We start from the raw sequence: 16,708 nt of genomic DNA on the forward strand, positions 1-16,708 counted from the left end.
TGCAGTGCGGCTTATTCTTTCTTTTTCTTGGCGAGAAAAAAATGTTGCCAATCCAACGTAAAACAATAAAATTAATGACTGGTTCACACAACTTCTGTTATTGTAAATTAGTCACTTGTACTAACCTTCATCAACATGGAAACCGATCACTCTGCCAGTTGAAGGAGCAAAACTCGGGCAAAACAGGTGGTTTGACAGCACTTTATTCAGTGTTGACTACATACTCACAATATTTTAACTTTTCAAACCACAAAATCAACTCCTCAATTCATACAACCGAATGGAACTGCAGAAGAAGTTATCCATCAAAGACGCGTCTGTTTTTATTTCCGTATCATGGGAGTCATTGTCAAGGCACTGGAGTCTCCCTCTAATTCTCAAGGAACGCCGACAAGTGAATGCAATTTGGTCCCTCACTGCATCAACCACCAATGACAACGGCATCAAAAACCACCTCTGTATTGCAATCTGGCATTATTCTTCACAGTAGGGTTGCCCTGTCATCTAGAAATATAAGGCTCACATTTTACGCCACGCACCCCTCATTCGCGTTTTCTTTTGCCATTGTAATAAATATATGCTCGTTTTTTAAATCGCTCCGATAGTCTCCATCTTGAATGGCCACATGAACCAAAAATCGGCCAGGTAAACAACTTGCAGTAGAGCTGAATGCAGCTTCAGTTGTATCGGGGGGAAGACATCACCTCAAAATGCCCTGTGTGTTTGGCCCTAGGTGTATACCAGGCTTAAGCCTGCTGCTTAAAACTTGGTGCAGCTTGTACAAACACAAAATTGAGTTTCTTTTTTTAATTTGAACATGCCGCTTTTAATCAAGTGTGCTACAGAGTCAGAAAATTACAGTAAATCGTTCCTGGCCTGGAAAAATCATAGCTATAAAACCTGATCACTAAAACACATTCAATTAGTAATTGAACATAGAAATGCAGTAATGGGATAAATAAGATTTTAATGAAATGAAATGTGAATTCATTATATGAACTAACCATTGAAGTCGGTGGTTGTTAACGGAGGTGTACGGTGTTGGTGGTGGTGGAAAAGTGAGGGTGCGCTAAAGACTGTTGATTATATGTAATCTGGCTCTAAGGACCAAATGTTAAGTTTAACCTTTACTAGATACTCAAAATAAGGCGTGAATACCTCAATGGATTTTAAACTTGCAAGGAGGACCGGGATATGAGAATTCCCTCCCTTCCTAAAGCCCTCCCCCAATCCCCTCTTTTTTGAAATCTTCAAGGTTACAAGAAAGGGATCAACCTTACAAGATGTAGAACTCAAATAACAGAATCATAATGGGGACAATTATGTAATAGTCAAAACAACGAACAACAGTAAGTCAAAATAAGGAGCTGGCATCCTATGAAATCTCCTTTATATTTGTCCAATATTAAAAATAAAATAAACTTATCAGCAATGCAATAAAAAAACACAACACAAGTGGGCAGGATCAGGTCTGCATGCGAAAAAACGCATGTGATAACTGAGACAGGCCAATGTCAGCGGTGAGCTGTCTAGAGCACTGGGCCCCCTCATTACTTGGATATTTTCTTGGGTGGCACGGCGGCTGAGTGGTTGGCGCGTCTGCGGCACACTTCTGAGATCATGGGATCAAATCCAGCTACCAGCCAGTTTCCTCCCATATTCCAAAAACATGCTTGTAAGGTTAATTGGCCGGTCCAAACTGTCCCTAGGTGTAAAGGAGCAAGTGAGTTGTCCGTCTTTGAGTGCCCTGCAACTGGCTGGCAACCAGTTCAGGGTGTCCCCTGCCTACTGCTCGAAGATAGCTGGGGATGGGCTCCAGCCCCACATCGACCCTAGTGAGAATAAGCTGTGCAGATAATGGATGGATGGATGGATGGATAGATGGATATTTTCTTGTTTGTTGGGCCAGATTATAGCTCAAATTATATCGTATCTTGAGTTTCTCGTAACTAAAGTAGACAATTCAATTCATTTTAAAATCTACGAAGCAGTGAACCAGTGACAACCAAAACACAAATAAGCGAGGGGTTCCTGTATGTATTGTTAGTCATATATATATATATATATATATATATATATATATATATATATATATATATATATATATATATATATATATATATATATATATATATATATTAGAACACAACACAAGGGGGGAGGATCAGGTCTATACGGTGGGAAATGCACGTGCTAAATTTGACGAAGTGATGCTGGAAGTGAGCGGTCTCCAGTGGTCGCATCTGGAAAGTTTCGTATATTGGTCTCATTTGTATAGCGGGATTTTTACTCAAAAAGACGAATTTCTTGTATCCCGAACAGCTCGTATCTTAGTGCGGCCGTTTTATTTTTTTTTTTATCTTCTGTAGAGAACGACCACTAAAGGACCATATCGCTCTTCAGATCAAAAGCAAGGTGACGTCCAATTAAAGGAAGGAATGAAATAAAAACTCAAATTGTCTCTCATGTCGCCACGCTGAAGGGTAGCGAGATAAGAGGGGACGAAAAGGTCGACATGAAGGGGGGAGTTAGTTTTAATTTAACGTCCGCTATCTGCGTGTGTTCGTGTATGAGCGCACGCGCAACTTGGTCCCCCGTCTCCATAACAGCAGCTGTCACAGGCCAGCCCGATACCTTTAGCATTTCATTAAAAAAACAGGGCCCGTCAATAAAATGCGTTAAGTGGAGCAGAATGGCGAGACGCCGCCACCGCCGCCCGTATCGACGCTTTGCTTTTCATTCGTTCGGCGACCGATCGATTGCGATGCCGTGCGGTCCTTTCTACCACCTGACTGACAAACACAAAAAAACGCTGAGCTCGCTGATTTTTTTTTCACCACCGCGATTACAAATTGGTTTAGGTGCTTTTTGTTGCGCTCTTGATGTATGTTAGCGTAGGAACTGTTAGCATAAAAGTGATTCTCTGTTTGGAGCATTTCCACATATTTCTCTTAGTCTGATTTTTCTCTAAAATATTTTTGCAATCATTTAACCCTTAATAAATATTATTTTGTAATTTAGCTAACTTTTTGGTGACACACATGCTCAATTGTATTGTGTCCGTAGCACAATGTAATCAACTCCTTGTTTTTAAATATTTAATAATTTGATAAACTAAACAAAATATCATTATGAAATTAAATGTTATGAATGTATATTTTTGCTCACTAGTTTGTTCAAACTGTCAAGCGGGACAGAAGGAAAACCGAGATCACTTGCACTCGTTTCTTCGTTTTTATTGGAAGGAAGGAATGACAAGGCGTGATTCTTCGATCCGTTGTTTGACGGATTGACGAAGCTTGACAGGCGGGTGAAGGCTTGGCGGGAATGGTCGTGGACAGGCGTAATCGTCGTGTTGTTGGTCGGGGCTGGAGAAGAAGGGCGTCGTTGTGTTCGGAAATGTGATCATTAATCAGACGGGCAGGGCAGGTCGTAGGCAAATTCGGAAACGGGTCGGCAACGGAGATCAAGTAGAAGAAAACAAGAGGCAGGCAAAGAGTCGGAGGTACGGGCTTTCTGAGCAAATGGCAACAGGTAGCATAGTACTATCAGACAGCTTGTTTCCAGAAGCTGAGGATTTAAATGGACAGGGTGCGCCAATCAGCTGTCCTGGCTGTTGGCGCCAAATCCTGAGCACAGGTGTTCCAGATCCGGGTGATTGTGACACAAATGCTACATGTCCCATTAGTAATTATCCACCTTGTACTCATTGACCCTCAAAAAGACTACAATTCCATAAAATCCATTTATAGGAAGTGACTTCATTTGATGTAGACAGCACGGCGGGGCAGTGGTTAGCACGTGTGCGGTACAGTTCTGAGGTGGTGAGATCAAACCTCCTGTGTGGAGTTTGGCATGTTCTCCCCGTGCTTGCGTGGGTTTCCTCCGGGCACTCCGGTTTCCTCCCACATTCCAAAAACATGCATGTCTGGTTGATTGGCCGGTCCAAATTGTCCCTAGGTGTGAATCAGCAAGTGAGTGTGTGCCCTGCGACTGACTGCCAACTAATTCGTAGTGTCCCCTGCCCACTGCCCGAAGGTAGCTGGGATGGGCTTCAGCGCCCCCGTGACCCTGCTGAGGATAAGCGGTGCAGATAATGGATGGATGGATGGAGTTCATTTGATGTTGTTGGGAGTTTAACTCTCCTTACTTTTTATTTTATTTTAAATGTGTTATACTTTTATGAGCCACTCTTAAAGTTCTACCCTGTTATGGCAAATTATCACAAATGTTTATCGAGTACATTTTTTTAAAACATTAGATTGAATTATTAACGTACTACTACTACTACTACTAAATATTATTAATGATAATAATAATAAATAATAATAATAAATAATAATAATCTATACTATTAATATAGTAATAATAATAATAGTCATAATAATCATAATATTAATCATGATATTAATCATAATAATAAAATCTTCGGGCAGCAGGGCGGTGCAGTGGTTAGCGCGTGTGCGGCACAGTTCGAAGGTCTTTGGAACCTCCTGTGTGGGTTCAAATCCAGCTACCGGACTTCCCCGTGCTTGCGTGGGTTTCCTCCGGGCACTCCGGTTTCCTCCCACATTCCAAAGACATGCATTTCAGTTGGATTGGCCGGTCCAAATTGTCCCTAGGTGTGAATGAGCGAGCGAGTTGTCTGTCCCTGTGTGCCCTGCGATTGGCTGGCAACCAGTTCAGGGTGTCCCCTGCCCACTGCCCGATGATTGCTGGGATGGGCTCCGGCACCCCCGCGACCCTACTGAGGATAAGCGGTGCAGCTAATGAGATGAGATGAGATAAAATCTTCATATAGTATAATGTATGTGTTTATGAACAAAACATTTTCTTTTTTTATTTTTGTAGTTTTGGGGTAAAACATTTGTTAGGAGACACTTAAAAAGAAAACAAGCTATAATTTTGATTGTACACATCCCTGAAATTGAATTCTATGAAACGTATTAGTGTTGTAATCAAATCATAAATACATCAAACATGGGATTATTTTTAAAAAAAAGGTTTTTCAAAAATCATGAAACCAATCATGCTGCAAAAAATAAAAAACAATTACCCCTTTAACTTTGTGTCACGACCAGAACGGAATTAGGACCCAGATGCATAACGTTAACCACAAGTTTATTGAGATAAAGCGGAAAGGCAGCGCCCGCAATCCGGTGCCCGCTGAAAGCAAGCCGCTCACAGAATCAAAACGTGTTCCAAATGCGGAAATGGATCTTCCGGAGCGGGAGATTGTAGTGTTGTAGACGATAAACAGGTCGATAGGCGGGACAGGAGAGTAAAACATGGTCGGGATCAGAAAACGAGTCGTAAGCTGGGACTGGAGATCAAAAAGTGGTCGGGGTCAAAAAACAAGTCGTAGCCAGAGACCAACGGGGAAATCAGGAACGGACGGGTGGAAAATGAGTGAAAAAAGCGGGGCCGACGGAGTCAGAATCAAAATGCTCGCCTTGTAGAAACAGGTTCACTGCCGGACTGACAACAGGTGAGTGAAAGGACTGAGCTTAAGTAAGACGGGGAACCAATCAGGAAGCCAGCAACGGCTGGCGCCAAGCGAGCGGGCACAGGTGAAATTAATCAGCCATGATGACACTTTGCTTAAATAAAGCGCTAAGACAGGATTACCAAAATATATTGCATTAAACATTATAATATTTAATGTCGGTCTAAATTAGAAACGAAAAGCTTCCTATCACCAACCACCAACATGAAACTGTATTTAAAATGAATAATATCAAAAATTAATTCACTAGTTGCTCCATGTTAAAAATTAATGAATCATTTATATTTGTTAAATAATAGTAACCTATCACATTGAGTTTTTTTCAGTAGAAAAGTACTTTACCAGAGCTGTATTTAAGATTATTTCTGAATTTGCTATCTTGCCCTCTGTTAGCAAAATTCTGTATTCATTCAACTCCTTTAATTGCCCTGAAACTTGATATCTCGCCATATGTTAGCATAGCAGCGGCTAGCACTCTGTTGCCTTTTTCTGGCGCGGGGTTTGTTCAGAAACCGCGTTCAAACGGGTAGTAGTAAGTGCCAAAAAGGTTTTCTGGTGGGTGTTTGCAAGGGTGGGTTTTGGGGGGGTTATCCCTCGAGTGCTCTCGCCATTGATTTTGCGATTAGTGGCGCATCGACGGGATCGAAGGCGGACCGCTGACGGATTACTCGGAAATTGTTTGTTCAAAGTAAGCTTGGAGGGCCTCCCGCTCGACGCTCACGCTAGCTAGTGTGCCGGCAGAGAAGGATCAGATGAGCATTAACATGAAAGTTTCCCATGCAGAGCGCAGTGACACATGTGTGCTCCTTGTAGCCCAGTTAATTTCCCAAGATAGAAACGTAATTTACACAGAAGGCGACTGGCAAAAGAGACTTCATCAGTAGCTTTGGAACATAATTAGCCTTCCTTTCTGTCTCTTGGCTTTTTTCAAATCTCATTTACTGTCATTTTTTAATGGCATTTTTTTTCTTTGACTAAAAACACCTGCTTTTAATTGCACGGCCGCATGTAATACGTTTTGTATCACATACATCAAAGAGTTAACTTGAGTTAAAGGGACAGTGTGTAACATTATCACCTCCTTGAGGTAAAAAAAACAAAACATCAATCATTAAAAAATAACAATAATGATTCAAAGGAGGGAAGAAAAGAGAGTACACAGTAGAGAGAAAAAGGAGAGAGAAAAGAGGAGAGAGAAAGAGAAAGAAAGAGAGCGTGTTAAACCAATTTTGGCTGGAAGCCGGCCACATGCTAGAAAAGAAATCTGACAAGGGCCAGACTTGTAGATTAAAGAGAAAGAGAGAGAGATGAAAAAAGAGCGAAAACAGGGGGAGACCGAGTAAGAGAGAGAGAAGGAAAGAAAGAGAGAACACGGTAGAGATAGAAAGGGAGAATAAAGGAGAAAGTAGGAGAAAGAAAGAGAGCCAAAACAAAGACAGAAAGAGATGGATAAAGAAAGTAAGAAAGCGAGAGACAAGGGGAGAGATAGAGAGAAAAAGAGAGGAAAATAATGAGAGTAGAGAAAACAAGAGAGAGGAAGACAGAGAAAGAGAAAAAGAGACAGAAAGAGTGAGAAAGACAAAATGAAAGCAAAAGAGAGATTAATAATGAAAGAAAGGGAGAGAGAAAGCAAGAAAAAAGCAAGAAATAGAGAAAACTATAGAGGATGAGATAATGAGAAAAAGAAAGAAGTAGAAAGATATGGGGACATAAGGGAGAGAAAAAAAGACAAAATAAGCAAAAGAAAGAGAGAGGGAGAGGGTGAAAGACATACAGCTCCAGTTGCTTTGCGAGTGGTGACATCATTTTTTACGCTTCTATCTGCATTGTCTCACGGGTCGGATTAAAACACTTGGCGGGCCTGATCTGTCCCTGGACCACATGTTTGACATCTATGCCCTAATGTGTAATATTTGACCACTAGATAGCATTGTTGTCTAGTGCGAACAAAAACCAGTGACACGGCAAGCAAAAACGCTGCACAAACATGACGGCGATTTAAGTAGGGATTATGTAAAAAAAAAAAAAAATACAAATTTTTTGACCTATGATTCTTTTATGAAAAATAACATTGGTACGATAGTTCATGTTTTTTTGCCTAGTGTTCAAATCAAGGTTCTTTCTTCTTTTTTACTAAATGGAAGTTTCTTTGTACCAGTAGGAGGCACTAAATATTATACACTGTCTCCTTAAATAATAACCAAAAATACAAGAATTATCATAAAAATTGCATTTCTAATCATTCTCGTAGGTCAAGAAAAATTGTCTGCCTTCTTGCTGCTACGGGTACCCAAAAACATCAAAAAGGCTGGGCAGAAAAAGACAGATAAAATAGTGCGTTTTGCCCATGTTGAGTCTGTTGTTTGTTTTCTCCTTTGTGGTTTTTAGCATCCGTGTTCGATTAGGTGATACAATACAATGACAGCGGCGACTATTGGTCGAATAACACACAATGTCGCTTTGAAAATAAATATTCATAAAGATCCTCTTAAGGAGAAATTGTGTGTTATTTGACCACTAGATGTTGCTGTATTGTTTAGTGCAGCTGAAAACAAGTGTTGAAAAGCACAAGGAAGAATACAAACTTCTATTTTTGCCCCGGCTTTAGCAATGTTTTGGGATTTTTGGATACCCGAAGCAGAAAGATGGCAGTAAGGCTCATGTTACGTAAATTAAATGCAAAAACCCACATGTTTTTAAAGAAATGCCCCTTCATATGTTTATTTATATTTGCTTACTTTTTAAAACAATACATAATTCTTTCTTTTCATGTGAATGTTGTTTACCATTAGGAGGCGCTACATGATACACAATGTCCTTTTAAAGCATGAATGCTATACTTAAAGACATTGCAGCAAAAGGGAAGACAATGTTAAAAGTACTCTATAAAAATTATATTTTTACATTTTTGGTTCGGTGGGCCAGATTCCAAAGCCAGTTTGCTAAAAGCTGATAGAACTCCACAGCTAAATTTTCAACCGTATCAAAGTAAAAAATTTAATTGCGAAGTTAAAGTTTGCTATAACTTTAAATGACCCCGGCGTTAACTCAAGAGTTGACTAAATACTATAAAACCTGAAATTAGTTCAGTTCTGTGCCATAACACTACCCATTGTTTTTAGAATCAATCCATCTGATTTTGTAGATTTATCAATCAATGCACATGAAATAAATACATTTATATCGTAACACCATTCTATTAAAAAGATTATTTAAAACGAGGTCCGAAATATAACAAAATTTTGTTTACATAGCTAGTTCAACCCATATCTTGGAAATAGAAAGAAAAATGATTCTTTTTAGGGTTTTTTTTTAAATTGTAACCAATTATCTTTATATATATTTCCTATTCAGAAACTGAAATCCCGAACTTCTGAGTAAACCCCCCAAAATTAAGAGATTATCATACTTGGTTGTGGATTGGGACGGGGGATAGGAATATCCAAACAATACCAGGACATATTTTAATACATATCAGCACAGGCTACCATTTGCCAGATTTTGGCATCAGTTAAATTTTATGTGATACACAAACATTTTTTGTAAAGGAATGGGAGAAATACCACAAAGTCATTTCCTGTTATATTTTAATGAAATTTGCGATATTCAGATTGATAAATCATCCATCCATCCATTATCTGCACCGCTTATCCTCAGTAGGGTCGCGGGGTGTCTGGAGCCCATCCCAGCTGGCAACCCTGAACTGGTTGCCAGCCAGTCGCAGGGCACACAGGGACAGACAACTTACTCGCTCATTCACACCTAGGGACAATTTGGACCTGACATGTATGTTTTTGGAATGTGGGAGGGAACCGGAGTGCCCGGAGAAAACCCACGCAAGCACGGGGAGAACATCCAAACTCCACACAGGAAAGTTTGATCCCATAACCTCAGAACTGTGCCGCATACGCGCTAACCACTGCGCCGCCATCTTGCTCTGATAAAACATTGTTTATATTATTATCAATATTATTATCATTATTGTATGCATCAATTCTATGTATTACCAAATTTATTGCATGTATCAAAACGATGACAGTAATAGTATTGTCATTTGGCATTGGTGCCAGAGAGCACTTTTATTGGTTTTGGTCTGACAAAGTGTGCTATTGAACATGCATAGTAGTCGATTAATTGATTTGTGTTTCGCCGCTAGTGGAATACAGAGATGAAAATAGAATAGAAGATAGAAACAAAATCCAAATTGTTGATTCGGGTTCTTCTTCCCTGGGTTTTTTATATCAGCGTTTTCCTTTTAGCGGCTGTGTAATGGGGCCAAGTGGCTTCCCCCAAGGAAAAAGAAGCCATAATTCAGATGAAGCAAATCCTATAACAATGCTGCTGAATTCATTAGCAAACACTCGGGACCAGCCGCGGTCCATATTAGCGATACGAATGAATCCTATCGCACGTTCTCCTGTTTATTCCTGCATCCCATCGGTGCCGCCTTCCCTCGGGATGAGGCCGGACTATGCGCATGCATTTATTTAAGGAGTCTCGTTAGTGGCTAGCAGCTAAAAGCGAATGCTAAGGTTCAAAACTGCAAATCTATGCAAAAGTGGCGGGGACAGTTGTCAACATTAGCATTAAATATGTTAGCTACAAGATAAATCTCTTCTGGAGTTTAGAAACACACTGTATTTGGTCTCCAGTGTTGAACATGTTACTTTAAAAAAGTAATTAGTTAGAGTTACTATTTCTTCCAAAAAGTATCTGAATTAGTAACTGAATTGCTCTATAGTAAAAGTAACTATTTCCATTTTCTTTAAAAAGAAGTTGTATGTTATAGAACCTTGCATAATTTATTGTACCAAATATGCAACAAGTGCAACAAACAAACGGTAAACAATATAAAGCGATTTCAACCATCCATCCATCTATTATCTACACTGTTTATCCTCAGTAGGGTTGCGGGTGTGCTGGAGCCCACCCCAGCCGTCTTTGGGCAGTGGGCACAGTGGCAGGGTACACAGAGATAGACAACTCGCTCATTCCCCCCCCTAGGGACAATTTTGACTTGCCATTTAACCTGACACGCATGTTTTTGGAATGTGGGTGGGAAACTGGAGTGCCTGGAGGAAACTTACGTACGCAACATGCAAACTTTGCACAGGAAAGCTGGTAGCTGGATTTGAATCCATGACTTCAAAACACGAGGAGGCAGCGGTAGTTGGACTTGAACCATGAACCTTTGCACAACAGGGCTGCGTGCTTACCACCCATCCGTTGTGCCGATGAGTCTGATCAATTAAATGGAATAAAGGAGAAAAAAAAACAAAGTTAAAATACAATGCCAAAGGGGAAGGAAAGAAAAAGAAGAAAAAAAGGACTAAACTTAACATTTGTATTCAAATACATTACTCCTAAAACACGGAAAATAAAATCAGAATATTTATATATCGAAAAAAAAGAAATGATAAGCTGCAAAAAAAGTTTAACCTTTTTTTATGCTCAACAAATGTAATATTCAACAAGACAGAATCCCCCCAAAATGCTTATGGACTCATCATAAAAAAAGCGATGCAGAGGGAACCAGCTGTGATTAGCGGGATTAGCAGCTCCTTTCGATCACTTCCAAGAGTTGGCTCATAGAGACGTTTCGTTCGTGAACGACACGTGTCGCTTGTTGGGTTATTCAGCAATGACTGAATGACAACAAGCAATTGGTGCTTTTAAACATCAGGCTCACATATTTAGCAACCCATCCCTCATTTGCCCTTCTTTTGGCACATTAGTAAAAGCTGTAATTATAATTGCGGTCTTACTCCATTGCAGTCGCTATTTTGAATGGTGTTATTATCCACAAAGACGTGATGTAAAAGACTCGTAAGGGAACGGGAAAACGGCTGCGCTGAAAACGGCTTTAGTTTTGTGGGGCCAAGCCGCTGTTGCCATTCTGCAGCCAAAGTAACGCAGCGCTTTTGACAGTCAGTTACTGTAGCGGTGTTTTAACGGCGGGAAAAAAATAACCTCGTTACGTAACAGCATTAATTTTAACGGCGTTATCCCCAACAATGTTGCTTCCACGTCAGGTTTCACACACCTTTTTGAACTCGATAGCTCCTTTTGGAGCACTGATTATTTTGAAGGGCAATTCATTGTATTTGTTGAATATTGCATGAAAGTTTGGTCTTTTTGTTTTTTGTAGACCTCGATTATGTTACTTACACAAAATGACAGCATTCAGAATATAGATACCTTGAAACTGTCTTGAGTATCAGCCTCATACCCATGTCCAGTACAAGTACTCAGCCATTCTTTGTAATATTTGAATCAACCTAATGCTTTTGTAAATGACCCAATGGTCTTAACTTGTTCAAACTGGGTCATGTGGCAAGAGTGCTTTTAGATAGGAATATGTCAAAGCAAGGATAAGGTCACGGCAACCTCTAGCAGGTTAGCTCAAATCTTCTATTTAATATCAGAAAGGCCTAATCTAACACGCGCGGGCTTAAAACAAAGCCATTACTTTGTTGCGTAACTTTGGATGTGTCCATTTTGTGCCCCCTTCTCCGCCACCACGCCCCAACCCAACCCTTCCCACCCCACAACACACCACCCTAGACTCCATGCACATAGAGAACGTAGAGGCGGTCCAGAGGCTGCAGGACTCCCTCCACGAGGCCCTGCAGGACTTTGAGGGCTGCCAGCACCCTGAGGACCCCCGACGGGCTGGCAAGCTCTTGATGACGTTGCCTCTCCTGCGCCAGACAGCCACCAAAGCCGTGCAGCACTTCTACAGCATCAAGATGCAGGGAAAGGTGCCCATGCACAAACTCTTCCTGGAGATGCTTGAGGCCAAGGCTTGACAGGGGTTTGGGAGCGCCCTTTGACGGACAGCTATGACAGGCCACTCACGTGCGAGGGACAGCTGAATATACTGTGCCAAGAAGCTTGAAAAGTGAATAAGAACATGTTGCGGGATTATTATTATTATTAAGGTTATTATCATGTGTACATAAAATGTACAGAAATGAAGCAAGTGAGGGCTTGTAAATTATCATCTGAAGATTCTGTGGGTTTTCAGATTTCACTCCACCACCTCCTTTAAATATGCCAATTTCAAATGTGTTAACAAGCTTCCTAACCACTTTGACCGTCATTTATGTTTTTTCTGTTGTTTGGAATGTCAGCAATAGTCAAAATAATGTATATGTATTAAAACATTTGTTGTTCAGTCTTTGGAAATTGCAGAGGTCATCGAGAAAGTGTTTACAATGTTTCATTCTCGTTGTAAAATGTAATTATTTTACTCTGCTTTCGATTTTATACACAACACCCCAAAACTGGCTGATTGAGATTTATCGGGGAAATTGATTCCACAAACACAGAAACCAAAGAACATTGGCAACTCACAACCTAAAATCTTTGTCCCCTCAGACCAAACAAATGTAGGTGATCCAATCTTCCATTTCTAAAAACAGTAAGGTTTTTGGCGGGTTTTAGCTATAATATGGCTTTTTTTGTTATTATCTTGTTTAGTCTTGGGTCGACTGTTACTCGTTTCCTTACTGCCACTTTTTTGGTCACTAGAGGTAATTCACTAAAAGCATGTGAGTTAACTCCAAAAACCCGATTAAATATATTGAATACAATCTGTTGTATATTGTTGGCAGATTCATTCTCTCCTTTTAGGTAGTATTTTTCTTTTACAGTAAAAAAAAAAGTCTTCATATGAATTAAAAAAATTAAAATATTACTTAAAATTAAAGAGTTGAATTGTCATCTCCGGGCGGTGGGCAGGGGACACAACGAACTGGTTTTCTAGCCAATTTAAAATTATTTGAATTCTTCTTTTAAATATTCTCATTCTTGCACTTTTTCTAATTGTCGAAAGATGGTTTATTTTCATTACCACCATTCTTTGGTCACTGGCGGTAATTCCCCCCAAAACGCCCACTTCCCTAAGAATATAGAAAAGTAAGAAAAAACCTTTTTGGGCAGAAACATTTCCTCATTTGAAGTAATATTTTTTCTCTTTTTTTTAATATAGTTCTATACTTTTCTGAAAAAAAGCAATTCATTAAATGAAGAGAAGAATACAGTAAAATACAAAATCAAAAAGAGTTAAATTAAAAGTAAAATATTGTGAAAAGTTTATTGTTTAGTAGAAACCCAAAATAAAGGAGGGAAGACATCCTCCTTTTGAACTTGCATGAAGAACAACCCACTACAAGCCGAATTATGAATTCATTTGGACCAAAATTGTATGCGGTTTGATAATTTTCCGTTATAAGCTAAGTGTCTAGGATCAGGTATGCCCAAACTCTAGCCCAGGGGCCACTTATGGCCCGTGATCACATTTTTATCGGCCCGCAGCCTCTTTCAAAGAAATAATATGTAGCCCGCCAGTTATGTTGACCACAGCATAAAATAAATGTATACCAAAAAAGAAGAAAAAAAATCAAAATTTCACCAGATGATGGCAGTATCCTTTGGCCATATTTCCCTTGGCTTTTTGTGAGTATTTTAGCCCACTTATTTTAGACACGGCGACTGTTATGAAAAAAAGGAAAATTGACAGTGAGGGCCGCCGCTTTCAGGACAGGTAGAAATTGGAGTATTTTTTTCACGAAAATCCAAAACAACTGTGTCTGCCTAATGTGCCATGGCTGTTTTCAAAGAATATAATATCAAGAGGCAGTGCCAGACGAAACATGCCGAGTACAAAAAGCTAACTTCGAACAAATGCTGTGTAAAGGTGAAGCAACTAGAAGCTGTTTTACCAGGACATCAGTGTTTTTTCAAGAGACACTGCAAGTCAAATGAAATTGCTACAAAGGCGAGCTATGAGGTCGTGACGCTAATAACCAAGCACTGCAAACCTTTCACAGAGGGTGAAATGATGAAATACAGTTCAAAGAATTCCAGGCTGAATAGTCAGCCATCACACATTTTCACCTTACCAAATCTGGCCCACTTTCTGAAAGGTTTGGACACGCCTGTCTTAATTGGTTTAATACAGTAAATTTTTGAAAAAAAATTTGAAAAAAAACATGTCAGCTCGGGATGTTTTGTGTAAAATCTTGAGGGGAAAACGCAAATATATTTTGCAATAAGATAACGTGAAACGTGTAAAAGGGGGTTTGTGTTTAAAACATGACCTGGATTATAGAGGGAGAGGCGGTGGGCCCAAGTGCTCGTAAATGTGCAATAATGATTAATTTGAGATTGTCAATTCCTTGAGTCCCACCAACGAGAATCTTGGGGGTATCTTTTTTTTTCCTTTTTCTTTTTTATTATTCAATCTACTGACGCCCTGTTAATGTGACCTACTAGATCTGCAATAAACACACTTGTAGTGTTTTTTGATGTCAGATCAAATGTTTATATGTTTATATTCAAATGATATATGAAGTACAGTGATGTGCGCTGAGGTTCAGGTCTGCTGAGGAGTAGTCAGATTTACAAAAAAATTAACCTACTATATACTCAACATTCGATTGGCAGAACAAGAAAGCAGTGTATAAACTGTAGCACAAAAATGTGTTATTCTCTCACATTAACTTAAAACAAAAGTCTATGCGCTGCTCCTTTTGAATAAAAGCATCCATAGGTAACTATTTAAAAAAAAAATCCATGCAAAGAAAAACAAATTACTGAACGGCTTGATTTGCTGTTAGTCTGCTAATACTACCACTAAATCACAATCCCTTTGCCATGAGGTAAGAGAATCGCATGCCTCATTCTGCATCTGCAAACGCTCAGCACAGTAATACGATACATACTAACTTTAATCACACTATTCAGAAATAAAAAGTTTAAACTTTAGTAGAAACTCAAAATAAAGCGAGAAGACATCAATGGATTTTACATTTGCAAGGATCACCGAAAGTAGAGCTTTCAAATAAAAACAATTCCATCCTTTCCTAAAACCTTCCTCGAGTCCCCTCTTTGTATTAGATTTTCAAGGTTACAAAAAACAAAACACCCCCAAAGGGTGTGGAAATTGAAGAATAGTCATGTAGTTAAAATGATTCAATAATCAAAACAACGAGCAACACTTCTGGGTAGGTTTGTGGGGCTGAACAATGTTTAAATATACATTTTTAAATTTCTACTTGTCCCCGTATCACTATTTGTGTGTCATCACCCTTTTTTAGCCCAGTGCAAGCAAGTTCCATTCCTACGGACAAGTCTGCGGTGTCCGCTCCATCACGCTCCTCTTCTGAAAAACAACAAAGGTTTTGACAAAACTGGAAAAAAAGGGTAGTTCCATTAAAATAAAAATTGCTGTTGGTCGGATATTATATATGCTATTACAATAGGTAACCCAATTTTTCCTTAGCCGTTTTCAACCACAAACTTCGCCGAAAAGCGCAGGAACCTAAAGGATTCACAAACTAACATGCCAATGCACAATGTGAAGGTTTGTCCGACAAAAGGTAACATGAAAAAAAGATTTCACAACAAACCATTGTTGGTGTCGGGTGTAAATATCATTCTGACAAACTATGAAGTAATTCGTGATCATTTGAAATGAGTTGATTATCTTAAAATTTGGCTTATTGAACAGTTTGTTCACCCGCTACAGAATCCCTCCCCTTATTTTCCCCACACAATTCCTTTATGTTTGTTAATTAGAAGCACGCGATTTTCTCTTGTAAATAATGTCCTTTGTTTTGTTTTTTTTGTTTGTTTTTTTTCTTGCCATGTAAATAAATCGTAGTTCGTTCAGAATGAAACCATGTTGTATTATTTGTTTGTCTGTCTATATTTTTTTCTTTGAATTAATCATTATTGATATAAATGAACTACAAAGTCAATGATTTAAAGCTAAAATATAATATGTTTGGAGGATTGTTTCTTTTTTAATACAATGAGACTGCAATTTGAGGACTAATTCTGGCAGATAGTTAGCCCCACCTAACAGGGGGACAGGTCTCCAGCGAATCCAATTATTTTATGGCAACATTGTTTTCATATAAGTGTTTTATTTTGTAATGACACAAATGCATTATCACCATGTAATAATTCAAAGTGTAATTAAAAGAGACAGTATAAATTTCGTGTTTTAATCCCTAAAAGTCAGATGGACATGGACTAGGACACCGGGCAACAAACTCGTTCAATCTTATTTGCAATGCAGCGTTGAGCTTTTCTGCTTTTTCTACTCTTTTCCGTTGCTATTTGTTGAAAAATGATACCAGGTGGGAGGATGGCGCGTTTCGTCGGAAGCGGGCCACGTTGGAACCCTCGGGA

At 39.3% G+C, this 16,708-nt stretch overlaps 1 protein-coding gene across 1 annotated transcript in view; it reads left to right on the forward strand.

Moving 5' to 3' along the window:
• Positions 1-16,336, forward strand: part of LOC148346639 (steroid hormone receptor ERR2-like) — a 64,266-nt gene extending 47,930 nt beyond the window's left edge. The window contains exon 7 of the mRNA XM_088325573.1: positions 12,071-16,336. Within this exon, the coding sequence (XP_088181699.1) occupies positions 12,071-12,315 (245 nt within the window). The 3' untranslated portion in view covers positions 12,316-16,336. The remainder of the gene's footprint in view (positions 1-12,070) is intronic.
• The last annotated feature ends 372 nt before the right edge of the window (positions 16,337-16,708 follow it).

The sequence above is a fragment of the Urocampus carinirostris genome, chromosome 20 (assembly GCF_059441175.1).
Source record: "Urocampus carinirostris isolate Australia breed hairy pipefish chromosome 20, RoL_Ucar_1.0, whole genome shotgun sequence".
NCBI classification, from domain to species: Eukaryota; Metazoa; Chordata; class Actinopteri; order Syngnathiformes; family Syngnathidae; genus Urocampus; species Urocampus carinirostris.